Consider the following 17,529-nt stretch of genomic DNA (forward strand, 5'->3'; position numbering starts at 1 on the left):
TCTCTCTCTCTCTCTCTCTCTCTCTCTCTCTCTCTCTCTCTCTCTCTCTCTCATTGTTCCCCTAAAATATGCCATATTGCAAGGGCAAAAGTTAAAGAATTTCGTTTCAGTAAACACAGTTGCAAGGTAGATTTGAAAGGAATATTATTCAGAAGAGTAGGGTATGGAGAACATTAGGTTATATATCATGCTAATGCTGTGTAGGCACATTATAGTTACTGTCTTTGACAGTCTTGCTTGAAGTGTCTCTGAGAATGTATCTTTTTGATATAAGTAAGTACAATTTACTTACTGTCTTTGACAAGATACTTTTGAAAAACCCATTCTATATCTGAGGATCATTGGTCTGTATCCATGGCACATGAAGTTCCCTTCCTTTTTCCCACAACAACTGCAAATTAGATCATGGGAGCAGAGCTCATTCAAACCTTTCCACTACTCTCATAAGCCCTTATCTTTCTTTTACTAAATGAGTGGTATTAGTCAATTTTCTGTTGCTTTGATAAAACATCATGACTAAAAACAACTTATAGAGAAAAGAATTTGTTTAAGTTTGTAATTCCAAGGACTCCCTGGAGTATGTGCAGCTGTTTTACCTGAGAGGAGGATGTTCAACCCCACTGAGCATATCACTCTGGCAGAAGCTTGCTGCACCCCATCTTTGCTTGCCTGTAACACCAGCAGATGACAGGTGCAGTCCAGCATACGAAGAGTTAGTGAGATTGATTGGGCTGCTGGCCCCTTTTCTCCTGCCTCTACCACTGGCCCAAGATCCAGAGCCACAGATGAACAGTGCAATGTGAAGGAAGGCAGGAGCCTGCAATGTATGGGAGGATGTGGCACCCAACTGACAGAAAGCACAGACTTGACCTAAGCTATTTATATGTGGTAAAGTTACAATAAAGTGTTTCTTACTGTTTGCAAAAAAAAGAAGTTACTTATACACAAAGAAGGGAGTTGTAGGTACCATGTGTAAAAGAGTAAAAAAAGAAATATACAGAAAATAATTTAGGAAAAGGTATTGTAAGACAACAAATATTTAATGGAAGTTTCTATTGTTTAGAACCAATTTGTAATTAATTGACTTAGCTAAATTTTGACTCTGAGTTTCCCACAGCTTTATTGAATGCACTCTTGATATCTTGTTCCTCAGGCTGTAGACAAGAGAATTCAAGATGACCATGGTACAGTTTTGTCTGTATCCACAGAATGACTTGAGTTGGGCTTTAAGTGCATGAAGGTGATTGTTTCACAAAATGTAGACACAGTGGTAAGGCAGGATGTGTAAGGGAAGTAAGCCTTCTGTTCCTCAGATGAATGCATCCTCAAGGTAGTTATGAACATAAGATTTAAATAGTTCAAGGTAATGAACATAGTGAAAACAACATCCAATAAAGTAAACATAAAACTATAAGTGTAATTATGTGAATATTAGAACAAGAAAATCAGAAGGTGTTTCACAGTAAAAGTGATTAATCACATTAGAATGACAGAAGGGCAGGCAGAAAGTAAAGGCCACATGAATGGAGGATTGCAGCAGTCCACACATGTAGGAGATGTTTACCACTAGAACATATCCATACATGTCATGTAGGTGAATAATGCAAGCAAGGGTTTGCACACTGTTGCATCACAGTCAAAGGCCATTGAGGCCAGGATAAAACTTTCAACAGTAATAAAGGCTAAAAGGAACAGCTAGAAATCACATACTTTGTAGAATATAATGTCATTTCTTGTTAGAAACCTGTCCTTTACCTTGAGAGTGACTACTGAGGCGTAGAGTCCATCAGAGTGAAGTTATTCAGGAAAAAATATATGAGAGTGTGGAGTTAGGAGTCTAGTAGAACTGCCACAATCATCCCAAGGTTCTCTATAAGCATGATTATATAAATTATATTAAAATGATAAAGAAAGTCAGGGTGGGGAATTCTACAGGTAAAAAATGAGAATAGTTTCAGCAAATGCTATGGAAATGAAAGCTTCCTTATACCTATTTACATAATATTTTGTAGCCCTATTTCCTAGGACAAAAGAAAGTGCCACTTTATAAATGTATAGACAGATTCAAGAAGCTCAGGAGCTTCTGTTTGCCCCACAAGATTTAATCCAGTTGCCCCAGGAAAGTGCTCCATCAACATCATTTCAGAATTGCTATGAGATGTACCTTCAACAAGACAAATAAAAAAAATACCTGTCAAACCTTAACATGTCATTTGAAGTATGAGGTATATCTGGTGCACAGGTTTCTTCTTTATGTCTAGTACAGAGTTGTATGCAGGAAGACGTATTAGGTCCTCCATAGGGACAGACAGTCCATTTATATTGAATGCTGCAGATAGAATTGGAGATTTTTTTTTAAATCACAGTAGCTGTTACAAATGGTTCATAATTTTGGTGTAAAGTTGAATTCCATTTTCTGGAATATGATATTTTATACAACTCTAAGTCATAATATTCATTATTATTACAATATTAATTACATTATTAATATTATAATTGTTGGAAATTCTGTATTTTCTTGAATCTGTCTATACATTTATAAAGTGGCACTTTCTTTTGTCCTAGGAAATAGGGCTACAAAATATTATGTAAATAGGTATAAGAAAGCTTTCATTTCCATAGCATTTGCTGAAACTATTCTCATTTTTTACCTGTAGAATTCTCCACCCTGACTTGTAGAGCTTTACTGTGAAACAGAACTGTGTTTATGCTTTTACCAATTTTAAGGCAGTGGTAAAAACTTACACATATCTCAAGAAAGGTAGTACACATGAGTAAATACATCTGGAGTCCTTTGATTTCACATTGGCCTTTCAACCTAAAATTTATGGAGACAGAGAAGCGTACTGCATCTGAATTTAAATTGAAGGAACTTATAGGTGGATAGGTGGATAGAAACTCAGAATACTAGACACCCCAACGTTTGGGTGACAACTAAGTTTGGCAACAAAAATTAATTTATTCACTAAAATCTCAGGATATGCAACTTAGATTTCCCCCATTGAGATTTTTGTATAAATGCCCATTTATGGGCCAGGACACAGTGTACATGTAAAAAGTTACTAAGGAATGAGCCTGAGATGTGGTTCAAAGAAAAGATTTTGCATAGCATTTGTCAAGCCCTGATATATATTTTTTAGTGCATTCACATTATGACAATTAAATGCTTTCTTTGTCATTAAAAATAAATCCTTTCTCTTCAAACTTATTTTAAATATAGCATGGATGTTTAAGAGAAACCTATATTGGGAGGTGCATAAATATTGATGAAGGAGAGAAGAGGGTAAAACAACAGTAAGGGTACCCAAGAATGTCATAATCAGTCTCTCTATTAACTGTGTAACAAAGATGTGTACAAACATACACATACAGTTTAAATACTTCGTTTTTCAACCTGGGTCAAGAATGTTCTCACCACATTCATTTTATTTTACAAAACATCTGCATAAGCAGGAGAGGCCCTCTTTTGAGGGGTGTGTGTGTGTGTGTGTGTGTGTGTGTGTGTGTGTGTGTGTGTTTTATTGGTTATTTTATTTATTTACATTTCAAAACCTCCTAACCTCTCACCTTCCTCTCTATTAGTGTGCTCCCCAACCTGCCCTTTGATCAGGGTTGTCCAAGGGACTCCTAAAAATATGTAGGTACTACTAATGTACTTGGCTTCCACTCCAGATGTGAAAGATTAACACTATTACCGAATTTACCATGTACTTGAGACACAATGCTCAAAGTCCCCTAAACTGGATCTGGCCTGAAAACCACTTTTATGAGGACAAACTTTCATAGTTTCAGTCCATAGATTTTTGCATCCAAAGGAGGAAGCAAACAACAGGGCAATCATAGGGATGCCTGTGAAACACAACAATGACCAGCATGCTACTATAACCTCAGGGTACATTACTGACATGCATCCCTTGTCAGTAACCAACAGCTTTCTAATTGGAATTAAGGGCCTTCTCAACAAGAGGGAAGGGATTCGTGGTACTGGAAACATGGCTACATTTTGTGGAATGTCTTTCATCTCTATGGTAATTCACAGGTTCACATAATTAACTATGATTTTCTTCAGCCTTTTGATAATTTTTACAAAATCACAGTTTAGGTTTGGAAGTAAAATAAAATGAAAGATGTTTCAAATATGAAGTTTATTTGTGATTAACTGGGCGGGAAAGTATGACAGATTATTTTTCTATAAAATGGGCATTCAGATGATTTTCTCAAAAACGTTAATGAGGATCTGTTCAGTTACAAGTAAGGATATTATACAATGAAATAGGATGAAACTCTGGGATTTATTAGTTTGTAAAGTATTCTATAAATTTTATAAACTCATTTAAGACTTTGAGGGATAATTAAACTTCCCGATTTCCTAGGTACATTGCTAAAATTGTTGAGTTTGAAGAATTTTTCTGTTTTAATATGATCGTAGTAAATAAACACACATTTGTGACCAAAAAGGAAAACCCTGTATTATTTTATGAGTTATAGAAAAATAGAAATAATATGAAGGTCTAAATAAATATTCAAAGATATATAATAAATGTCCTGAAGAATTAGAACAGAACATTCATATAAAGGATATTTATGACAACTTACAGAAAATGTTTTACTAAGTGGAAAAAATAAAATTACTTATAATAATGTATGACATAAAATATGATACACGGGTCTTTCATGCTTTCTTTCATTTTTGGAAAAGTAACATTATGAATTTTTTAAAAATACAAGCATCATGTTGCTATTTTAGAATTGTTATCAATTTTAATATTTAACTTTATTATACATAATTTTATAATAAAATTTTAAAGTTTGTATATTGTCTGATATTCTCTTTACATGGTATATGTTTTTTTTCTTGATTGGGATTCATGGTGCTTATTGCATTTCTTCATTATTTTTTCATGGAAAAGATTTTATCCCCTTTTTATTTCAGGAGGGTTCATCACAAGTTGATGAATAGTGTTTAATACTCTTTATGTAAACCTTATCTAATAACTAATTTTGTAGTTTCAATGAATAAAGCTCCCTGTTCTAACAAATACTATACTGAAGAGATAGAATTTTTTACGGAGCCATTTTTGTCAGGCTCTCTTGCCTAGTAAATGACTCAGTTTCTTTCTATTACTACAGGACCACAGCCAAGTTATGAAGACAAACTATACATGCACTCAGATATTTCATATAGCCTTTTTTGTGGCCTGGAAAAAAAGTCAATACTTGTTCTTCCTGAACATTCCTTTTCCTTGTGTCCATGAAACTCAGGGCTCAACTTTTTGTTCTATTAAAAAAAAGTACAAAATGGTATCAGCTTTCATGATTGTGAATTTTTGGACTCTCTGCACTACAGATGTATGTGAACTTATTTTTGCTGAAATATTAGGGCTTCAAAAAATACATGGCATAGATGTGTTTATGCTTAGCCCAGAAGAATAAGGCTTTTCAGAACCTTTTGTGTTTGTATTTAGTACTTCTCATGAGAAGAAATATCAAGTTTTCAACTTTGTACATCTTGAATATTCCGAGTAGATAGAAGGGAGATGATTCTGTATATGAAGGCTTGGTGTCAAACAAACATTAAGTGTTTTGGTTAACAAAGTTAGACAGAGAAATCTCCTTTTGTCTACAAGAAGGTTTCTTTAGTTGATCAGGCATGGACCTATCTGTAAATTCTTCTGAAAAGCTGACCAGCATGAAGATGCATATAAAACACTTTGGTAGACTTGCAGTTAATGGGTATGGACTAAGTCTGTTTTATTTTTAATAGAAGTAAAACAAATTTTAAATATTGTTTCCACACAGGGGTACAAACATTCTGCTTAAGGCTTCACATGAAATTTCCTATTAAATATAAGCCCAATTACATAATGTAAATATTTTTATTTCTCCCTTCTTTTATTTCTAAGAGGTGTTTGGTTTCAGGTATTGTATTAATAGTGAACAGTTAATAAAACAATATTCTTATTACTGTGAGGCAGCAATTGATGTTATTTACATACTTACCTTTCTAGTGTGACTACCTCAAAGAAGCATTTGTACTAATAATCTGTTTCTCCATAAGTGATAACCTCATATGTGAGGTATTTTTGAAAAGCAAAAAATTTTGTCCATAAATAACACCATACCTGTATCCCTTAGATAGATGCCATTTCATATTACCTTTAATTATATTCTGGCCACCAGGCCGTGGAGGTGGGAGAATGGGTTGTATTCTTCTCCTATGTTTTTACCAGTAGAGATTTTCACATTAGCAGCAAGCATATGAATATTTAGTATTGTTAGTTTGACTCAAACTTACAAATTTTCATTAGTTTTCTTAAGCTATAAACAGTTTCAGCATTCAAAGTATAGAATTTACTGAATGATAAGTTCTATTTTTACACAATAAAAAGTGTGTCCCTTATAGTTCAGTGTTGTATAAGAAGACAGGATATTGTTCAGTAATCTGAGACCCTTCTTTTAGCACATAGAATAACCAGCCCCAGAGGCCTATGATCACTCAGAAGGAATACAAATTGCTGTAACACATTGATACAGTCTTCATTGTGATTCTTCTCACTTACCCACTCATTTATTACCTTTTATAACCACACAGAATTTAAATAATCAATTTGTTACTTTTGTTGAACAAGCATTTCAGATAACAATAGTACTCATAGAGAGCAGTTACTGTCTTCAGGAATGCACAGTTCCATCTGGATATCAGTTTCAATAATCACAATTAATGCAGTTTCACATTAGCTCTGATATTGGGTGCCCATATCAAACATTCCCTCTGTATCTTGAAAGGAAGAACTTTCCATTGCTATTGTTCTTGAATTTGATATCTGCATTTAACTTAACACATGATTTAGTAATGAAGAAATCTCTTTGTTCTTCTTATGGCACCCATTATCGTACGTAATGTTTTTATAAACTTACCATTGTTGAAATCCAAGAATTTATTTACAAGAAACAACAGAAACAAAGTGATAGAAAATATTACTGTGCAAAGTAGGCATTAGATCTGGCTAAAACTATCTAGACTATGGGAAAGGAATAGATATTTTAAAATTAAATGTTAGTTGTTTGCTTAATAGTTTATCAGAGTTTTTAAATATTTTTTAAAAATACTACTTAAATGATCAGAGAATACCTATCCTGTTACTTAACATTGTAAAATTTAAGAAGAATACTACTTATATAGATTAAACTTTTTTGTCTGCAGCCTGTATTCATCTCTAGAATTGATTATTAGAGTTAGAAAATATGCTTCCACTCATTATGGAAACACCACCACTAAAATTTTGACGTCATGTTACAAGATTTATCACCCAAACCATAAGAAGTAATGTTATTTGCCTTTGATGTTGGAATTCTACATAACAAAATCTCAACATAATCTTTTTATCATTAATATTTGAAAACAGTTGATTCATATCATATATATTGAAGCTTTAATAATTAATGAAAAGTGAGGCCATAAATTACAAAGAGCAAGCAGAAGTACTTACTATGATCTGTATGGAAGAGTTAAAATGAAAATTTATGTAATTTATTTATAAAAAGAGAAATAATGATAACTAATAATGCTAATAATAAAATAATTGAAAGTATAATAGTTATCATGCACACATGAACTTGAATTCACAAAAAATTATTAAGTAATATTGCATGTGAATTCAAAAACATTACAATCTTGATTTAAATATTACATTGACATCATATTTCTAGCAAGATACAATAAAAATTCACACTAAATTTATCATATTCTCAGTACATGAGGTCAGAGTTCTTCATAAAGTAACATTTGAAAGAAATCATAGACAAAAAATACTTACAAATAAACTATTCATCAAAACTAGAGGTTCAGTGTTTCATACGCTGAAAAAAATAGTTTGGAATTAATTGACTAACTGAAGTGAAGACAATAATTTTCCAACAACTTTCTTAAATGCATTTTTGACTTCCTTGTTTCTTAAGCTGTATACTACAGGGTTCAGCATAGGAATGACCATGGTGTAAAAAACCGATGCAATTTTGTCTGTGTCCATGGAATGAGTGGATCTGGGCTGTAAATATGTGAACATTGTTGACCCAAAGAAGATGGATACAGTGATGAGATGAGATGCACAGGTAGAGAAAGCCTTCCTCTGTGCTTCAGCTGAACGCATCCTCAAGATAGCAATGAAAATAAGCAGGTAAGTGCTTAAGATAACCAAGAGAGTGAAAATACCATCTAAAGTACCCAAGATAAGGATTGTGATCTCATTTGTGTGGGTGTCAGAACAAGAAATGTTCAGCAGTGAGATAATGTCACAGAAAAAGTGATTAATCACATTGGAATGACAGAAGGAAAGACAAAATGCAAGAACAACATGAATAGAGGATTGCAAGATCCCACACATGTAGCAGCAGGTGACAATTAGAATACAGGTGGTACTTGTCATAATGGTAGTGTAGTGAAGGGGTTTGCACACTGCTGCATGACGGTCATAGGCCATTGAGGCCAGGATCAAAGTTTCCATAGAAATAAAGGCTAAAAAGAAGAACATCTGGGCAGCACACCCATTGTAGGATATGGTCTTATTTCCTGTGAGAAACCCTTCCATCACCTTGGGGGTGATTGCTGAGGCATAGACACAGTCCACCAAGGAGAGGTTACAGAGGAAAAAGTACATGGGAGTGTGGAGTCGGGAGTCCATCAGAATCAGCATGATCATCCCAAGATTCCCAAAGAGTGTGATCAAATAAATGAGAGTGAAGATAATAAACAAAGGGATCTGAAGCTCTGGGTCATCTGTTAACCCCACAAGAATAAACGCAGTAACTTCTGAAATATTCTCCATCAAAGTCATTTGGGAATGATTATAACAAGTTCCTAGGACAAGTAAAGAAATATGCATTTTGAATATCAATGGAATTTTAAACTTTAACCATGAACTTTTATTAATTAACTTTTTTTTAGTGAAAGACACCATATATAAGATAATGAAATGCATGCTTGGGACCTGAAGGAACTTTTTTCTCTTATGGAAGTGATACAGATGAACACTGAACTTATTTGATAAGACAAGTGCTAATATAACTGTGGGGCATAATTCAATTACTATTAAATAAGCTGCTGTGTACTGCACTAAATTATGTAATATTCATTTTTATTATTTGCAATAATTACATATATGTTTGTATAGAATACACATACTCTTTAGAGTATATTTGAACCTTAAGATGGGGCAAACACTGAGAGGAGTACATGGATTTTGTTTATCAGCATAGGATTTCAAAAATGAAGTTCACGTATGATATATTCTCTACCTCCTAAATGTGTGGAATGATCTGGGGATCTGATCTCTGCACATCACCTAGGTTATTACTCTAGTACAATAGATTCCTTAACTGTATCTTCCCTTTTAAATATTAGTACTTAGAGGAATCTACATGATATACCTATTTTTTTTTTCAGAGGAACAAAATGTAAGGGAACAACTTTTCAAAATTGATGAGCAAAACTGAACCTGCTTAACATTCATGTCACAATCATTTTCACATAGACTAAGGTTTCCCCTTACACACCAACAGCCATATCTTCTTGACTCGTGTTTTAGAAAAATAGAGCAGACACAGGAAAATATTTCTTATTCTTCCGTAGAGACTTAATGACTTTTACAAAAGTAATACTAGATAGCATGTTTGATTTACTCACCTCCACAGTGGCTCATATATCAGATGACTGCCACTGGTTGTAGAATGAAAGTCAATGCACCCAAGAACGTATTTGATTCTAGAATGCTGAGACATATTTTCTCCATCAGTAAGCATCATTCTTACTCAAGTTAGGAGAAGAACAAGGATAGCCAAGATGATTGTGTTTTTTTCTTCACAAGATACAGGCACCTCCTATGGATTTCTTTGAGTACAATTGTCATTTTACCAGCTTTTAAGGGGGAATCTTCTGATATTAAACATCAAAATATGAATGATATAAAACAGTGAAGTGTGGTGGAAAGAGGGATAGAAAAGACAGCTCAATGTGTTTGTAGTAGACACTGTAGTAGACAGTGTGTAAATGTTGTAGACAACATTTATTGTCATTTTTTTTCACAAGGAAAAATGTGGCTTGATTTTGTTCTCCTTCCAATTCTAACTTTCCATTGCTATATGTTTTAGTACTTACCATTGTTCTGGAAACAGACAAGTATTCAAAAGTATCAGGGTGACAAAAGCTTCATTCCCTGAATATTGATCTGCCATCCACATCCAGGAAAGCATTGTGAGGAATGCTCTTCTTTCTCTCTTTCACAAGCTGTGGTGTACAGCAGAACTTTGGCCTGTATGTGCTTTTGTTAGTATCAAGGCAGATGATGCAAGCTCCTTAAATGTCTCAGGGGACTCACAGTAAGATACAATAGATATCTCTGGAGGCTTCTGATCCCATGTTGGCCGTTCACGCTCACCTTAATGGAATCATCAAGAATTTTAGAATTTCGGTGAAGAGTCCTTGTGAGGACATGAAGGAACAAATTTTTAGAGAGAAGTTAGTGTAATCATCATGATATCTGGCTCATATTAAGTTTAACAAGAAAAATAGATGTCTTCTACAATCTCCTGATCAGGCACCTACCCTGAACATCTGACATTTAGCTTTGTCACATGGTTCTAGGGCATTGTTTTCTTAACTTATAGTTAGCTTTTAGTAAAACATCAAACAACAACTATCTTAGGACCACATATATCCTCTAAGATTTTACTTTGTCATTCTCTTTAATAAATTTATTAGCACATAACAATTATATATCCACCATCTTATGAAGAAAATTTTGAGATATTGCCCCACTATATATTATTTAGTGATTTTGAGTAAATGAAGGACATCAGCATTTTCCATATGTTTAATATTTACCAATTGTGAAAAATTCCAAAGTTTTCGTTTGAAGTTATTGAAAATATACACTATGTTTCTCTCAGCTAAAATGATCTTTTGTAGGATGAATATAGCTAATTAGTAGGAGTAAGTACTTTCTTGTCTTTCTTACATTCAGGAGCCACACCTATAAAGTCTGCCTAAATCATGATTGCCTAAATATTTATCTGAACAAGGATAAAAACAATAGACATACAAAAGTGAATAAGGCAGACATCATGAGGCCTCAGTGTCACATAAATTGCAGGTAGCTAATGAATGCTGAGAGTATGAAAAATAGTTCTGAACAGAAAAATCAAAACAGTTAGTAATCCAATAACAAATCAGCAACCCTGAAAACATATATAAAAGTAAAATTAAATAGACCAGACTCCATCTACTATCTATCTATCTATCTATCTATCTATCTATCTATCTATCTATCTATCTATCTATCTACTTATCTATAACCATAAGTTTGGAAGAAATTAATTAAAAATATATGTGAGGGTTTAAAGGATGCTTCATTTGTGTTTGGAAGTAAAAAGATAATTAATCCTATCAACCTCAAAAGACTTCTTCTTTCCATGGTAAATTTAATCAGATAGGAAACATACCTGACTACTAAAGAGACTAAGATTTTGTCATATGAATTAAGTAATATCCATAGATTCTAACTCCAAGCCAGTGATTTGAGTTCAAATCCTTATTTCAAAGTTGGTAACAGAACTAATAAAGGAGTGAGAAAGGAATGAAAGAAAGAGAAGAGTAGAAATTCAGACTATCACCAAGGAATGGATTGTTTATCAGAACACCCAGGGCTTAGACTTATTAAGAATCCCATAGATAGTAGAAGGACATAAAAGATATGACTCTGTGACATGAACTAATTGTGACTACTGTGATGTTTGTTCTGATTGATCTTCTTCTTGTGCTATATTTGAAAAAAGAGCAAATAAATTGTGATTATTCATTATCCAAAACCCTCAGTATCTCATATTTAGTTCCTAGAATTCAAAAATTGAAATGGAGAAAAGATATAAAAAAGTAAGAAAAATTTACATCTGAGAAATTTCATTTTTTCAATGGACAGGTGCATTCAATACAGATTTACATGGCTGGTCCAATTGCTGAATATAACAGCCCAATTGTTTATGCTAAAATGGAACATCTATATTAATCCTACCACCACTACCTAGACTCAGGGAACATTACTGAAAAGCAGATGTAAAAATATAAGGGCCAGAGGATGGGAAGGAAAGCTGTGAAATGATAGAGTCTAAACATGACATGGTTAATATAATTATTAATGCAGCAGCTATAGCTGTCTGTATAAAAACTCTACATGAATAAGTGAGAAAAGCATTCCATAAGAGTGTTACATGATTCAATGTCTAACCTCTTAGTAATTTTTGGTAATGGGTATTTTCTGGAGAAGAGATAAACATTTTTTTGATGATGTGACAATTATATATTTTTCATCTTCTAGTGCAGAGCTTCACACTTGTGATGGTCTGAGGCCACTGAGACATATATAATTAAGGACTGCCTGGTCTGGCCTCAGTGTAAGAAAACACAATTAATCCTCAAGAGGCCCCAAGGAAGGGGAGGACTAGCTGGGGTTTAACTGCAAGGGAGAGGAAAAATGGAATGAGTAACTGTGGGAGGAGGATTAAAGTGGGGCAACAATTGGAATATAAATAGATAAAATAGTTAAAAAAGAATACTCCTATATTTTTTGTTGTAAGCCTAGCCTTTTATGGCTGAGCCATCTCTCCACACCATCCAGTGGAAAAAAGACAGCATTTTCTTTTTTTCCTCTTTTTTTATTGGATATTTTCTTTATTTGCATTTCTAATGTTTATCCCCTTTCCCAGTTTTCCCTGAAACCTTCTATCCCATCCCCCACCCCTGCTTCTATGAAGGTGTTTCCCCACCTACCAACACACTCCCACCTCCCTGTCCTCTCATTCCCCTACACTGGGGCATCAAGCATTCATAGGACTGAAGGTGTCTCCTCCCATTGATGCCCAACAAGGCCATCCTCTGCTACATATATGGATGGAGCCATGGGTCACTCTATGTGTAGTATTTGGCTGGTGATTTAGTCCCTGGGAACTCTGGGGAGTCTGGTGGGTTTATATTGTTGTTCTTGCTATGGGGTTGCTGGCCCCTTCAGCTCCTTCAGCATTTTCAACTAATGGTTCTGGTTCAACATGTAGAAGAATGTAAATTGACCCATTCTTATCTCCTTGTATAAAGCTCAAGTTCAAGTGGATCAAGGACCTCCACATAAAACCAGATACACTGAAACTAATAGAAGAGAAAGTGGGGAAGAGCCTCAAACAAATCAGCACAGGGGAAATTTTCCTGAAAAGAATACCAATGGCTTATGCTCTAAGATCAGGAATAGACAAATGGGACTTCATTAAATTTCAAAGCTTCTGTAAGGCAAAGGACACTACCAAAAAGACACAATGAAACCAACAGATTGTGAAAAGATCCTTACCAATCCCACATCCAGTAAAGGGCTACTATTCAATATATACAAGGAATTCAAAAAGTTTGATTCCAGAGAACCAAATATCTCTATTAAAAATGAGGTACAGAGATAAACAAAGAATTCTCAACTGAGGAATATAAAAAGACTGAGAAGCATCTAAAGAAATGTTCAACATCTTTAGTCATCAGCAAAATACAAATCAAAACCACACTGAGATTCCACTTCACACCAGTCAGAATGGCTAAGATCAAAAACTCAGGTGGCAGCAGATGCTGGTGAGGATGTGGAGGAAGAGGAACTCTCTTCCATTATTGGTGGGATTGCAGGCTGCTAAAACAACTCTGGAAATAAGTCTTGCAGTTTCTCAGAAAATTGGGCATAGTATTACACAAGGACCCAGCTATACCACTATTGTACATATATCCAGAATAATCACCAAAATGTACAAGGACTCATGCTCCACTATGTTCATAGCAGTCTTATTTATGTTAGCTTGAAGCTGGAAAGAGCCTAGATGTCCTTACACAATGAACTACTACTCAGCTATAAAAAACAATGACTTCATGAAATTCTTAGGCAAATGGATGGAACTAGAAAATATCATCCCGAGTGAAGCAATCCAATAACAAAAGAACACACATGATATGCACTCACTGATACATGAATATTAGCCCCAAAGCTCAGAATACCAAAGATACAATTCACAGACCACATGAAGTTCAAGAAGGAAGATGAACAAAGTATAGATGCTTCTATTCTTCTTAGAAGGAGGAACAAAATACTCATGGAAGGAAATATGGAGATGAAGTTTAGAGCAGAGACAGAAAGAAAGGCCATCCATTGACTGCCCCACCTGGGAATCTACCCCATAATAGTTTTCAAACCCAGACACTATTGTAGATGCCAAGAAGTGCATGCTGACAGGAGCCTGGTATAGCTGTCTCCTGAGAAGCTCTGCCAGAGCCTGACAAATACAGAGGCAAATGCTCTCAGCCAACCACTAGACTGAGCACAGGGTCCCCAATGGAGCAGTTAGAGAAAGGACTGAAGGAGGGAAAGGGGTTTTCAACCCAAAAGTAAGAACAACAATATCAACAAACCAGATCCCCAAGAGCTCCCAGGGACTAAACCACCAACCAAAGAGTCCACATGGAGAGACCCATGACTCCAGCCACATATGTAGCAGAGGCTAGCTTTGTAGGGGATCAATGGGAGAAGAGGCTATTTGTCCTGTGAAGGTTTGGTGCCCCATTGCAGGGGAATATGAGGGTGGGGAGGTGGGGTGGGTGGGAGAACACCCTCATATAAAAGGGGAGGGGGAAGAGATAGGGGAATTGGAGGGGAACTGGGAAGGGGTATAACATTCGGAATGTAAATAAAGAATATATCAAATAAAAAAGAATACTCAAAGGACAAAAGAAAAAAATAGAGAGATATGTATCTTAGGAGCTCTGGGAGGTATCTTTAGGTGACAAAGCATGGAAGTATCTGTAAATCCCTGCTGAAAAGTAGAGCAACATGAAGACATAGATTTAAAAAATCACAGTGGTGTTCTTGATGTTGACTGGCAAATATAAGGCATCGACTAATTCTGTATTATTTTTTACAAAGGTAAAGCACAATTTTTTACAATTATATCCATGAAGAAAAGCAAAATTTGTGCTTGATATTTCAGAGAAACCATCCTATTAAATGCCAGGCAAATTCCACGAAGTAAATACTTCTATTGTTCCTTACTATTATACCAGGTCTTTGCGTTTAACTATTGTGTTAATAAAGTTGGAAGTGATTTTATAGTGATGATCAAATGAATTTTTTTTGTTATATGACTATAAGGCAGCCATTGACATTATCTGCACTTGTGTATTTCTTGTGTGAATTTCACAGAGAATGCATTTGTGTATTAATAATCTAATTTATGACTGACACCTTCATATGTGAGGTGTATTTAAAAAATATTCTCATTATCAGTATGTCACGCTACTCTTCAATCCCATAGATTCACATCATCTCTAATTACATCCTGTCCATCTGGCAGTGGGGTTTGTTGGATGGACTCTATTCCTCTGTTACATTTTCACCAGTAGAGATTCTTCCATGACTAGCAAACAGCTGGGTACTTAGTGTTCTTATAGGTTTGATTAAATATCATTGTTTTTCTCTAATTTTTTCAGAGAATATAATGAGTAAAAAATTCTGAGTTTAATTAATGAAAAAGTAAACAATTTAAATCCAGTGCTGTTAGGATAGTGTTCACTAACCTCATAGATATTTCTTCTTCAAGCACATAACATAGTCAGCCCCAGAGTCCTGTGGTCATTCAGGTTGAATACAATTTTGTCTTTGTTCAATCATTAAATCTCTATATGCTTTCTTCCACTCATCCATTTATTTAATCTCTTTTATGATTGTTAATTAAGTTATTAATTTATTTCTTTTCTTGAATTTTAATTTAATGATTCCTATAAACAGTAAGCTTGGTAGATGACAATAGCATTATACCCTTGAATTGAATATTAAATTAAATTTTATTTCTGGTAAGATATGCTCTAAATTCACTGTAAAGTAATCAAATTACCAATGAAGAAAGACAGAGTATATTCTAATAAAATAACAGTTGAATGAAATCCTAGAAAATGAATAATTACAAGTTAAATGATTCTTCAAATACAGATATCTGAAGTTTCAAATGTTTGAAAAAACTTTGACATTAATCAATTGAATGAGGTGAAGCTATTAATTTTCCAACAACCTTCTTAAGTGCATTTTTGGCCTCTTTGTTCCTCAGGCTGTAGACCATAGGATTGAGCATAGGGATGACCATGATATAAAACACAGATGCAATTCTGTCTGTCTCCATGGAGTGACTAGAACTAGGCTGTAAATACATGAATATAAGGGAACCAAAGAAGATGGATACTGTAATAAGATGAGACACACAGGTAGAAAAGGCCTTCCTCTGTGCTTCAGCTGAACGCATTTTCAGGATAGCAATGAAAATAAGCAAGTAAGTGCTTAGGAGAACCAAGAGAGTAAAAACAAGATCCAATGTAGTCAAGATAATGAGTGTAATCTCATTTGTGTGGGTGTCAGAACAAGAAATAGTCAGCAGTGGAGTAATGTCACAGAAAAACTGATTAATCACTTTGGAATGACAGAACAAGAGGAGAAATGCAAGAGCAACATGAATAGAGGATGGCTAGATCCCACACATGTAGCAGCAGGTGACAATTAGAATACAGGTGGTACTTGTCATAATGGTAGTGTAGTGTAGGGGTTTGCACACTGCTGCATGATGGTCATAGGCCATTGAGGACAGGATCAAACTTTCAATAGCAGCAAAGGCTAAAAAGAAGAACATCTGGGCAGCACACCCATTGTAGGATATGATCTTATTTCCTGTGAGAAACTCTTCCATCACCTTGGGAGTGATTGCTGAGGCATAAACACAGTCCACCAGGGAGAGGTTACAGGGGAAAAAGTACATGGGGGTGTGGAGTCGGGAGTCCAGCAGAATCAGCATGATCATCCCAAGATTCCCAAAGAGTGCAATCAAATAAATGAGAGTGAAGATAATCAACAAAGGGATCTGAAGCTCTGGGACATCTGTTAACCCCACAAGAATAAACTCAGTAACTTCTGAAATATTCTCCATCAAAGTCATTTCAGCATGATTATGACAAGTTCCTAGGACAAAAAAAGAAATATGCTATTTGAATATCAACGGATATCTATACTATGACCAAAGACTTTCATGTTTCATTTTTATTTTTTCACGTAAAGGACAGTGTATATCAAATTATGAAATTAATGCTGAGAACTGCGGACAATTTGTTCATATGGAAATGATACAGATATATACTCAGCTTATTTGATAACAGATGAGGCTAAGATAACTGTGGGACTTAATTCTATTTCCTTAAGTAGGGTTTTATATATGATATTAAAACATAATATTTATTATTACTGCTTGTAATACATTCATGTATGTTTTATAGTAAAGACACTGAAAGCCCAATCACCACTAAAACGTTTGATGAATTTTTGGCTTTTCTGTATTAGCATGAGACTGGAAAATGGATTTTACATATCTAATGTAACCTCCACTACTTTAAAGATTATTCAGTGGTCTGGGAGTCTGAACGTG

The 17,529-nt window shown here is 34.7% G+C and overlaps 1 protein-coding gene and 1 pseudogene across 1 annotated transcript; both read right to left on the reverse strand.

The window, feature by feature from the left end:
* Positions 1–7,880: 7,880 nt before the first annotated feature.
* Positions 7,881–8,834, reverse strand: LOC114623459 (olfactory receptor 5B12-like). The gene has a single exon (XM_028770131.1). It carries the CDS (start codon positions 8,832–8,834, stop codon positions 7,881–7,883), a length of 954 nt encoding a protein of 317 aa, XP_028625964.1.
* Positions 8,835–16,092: 7,258 nt separating this feature from the next.
* Positions 16,093–17,046, reverse strand: LOC114623489 (annotated as a pseudogene).
* Between the last annotated feature and the right edge of the window lie 483 nt (positions 17,047–17,529).

This window comes from Grammomys surdaster, unplaced genomic scaffold (assembly GCF_004785775.1).
Source record: "Grammomys surdaster isolate TR1022 unplaced genomic scaffold, NIH_TR_1.0 198, whole genome shotgun sequence".
Taxonomy (NCBI): Eukaryota; Metazoa; Chordata; class Mammalia; order Rodentia; family Muridae; genus Grammomys; species Grammomys surdaster.

Coding starts and splice junctions, on each gene's coding strand:
- LOC114623459 (XM_028770131.1), bottom strand. CDS start 8,834: ATGACTTTGATGGAGAATATTTCAGAAGTTACTGCGTTTATTCTTGTG.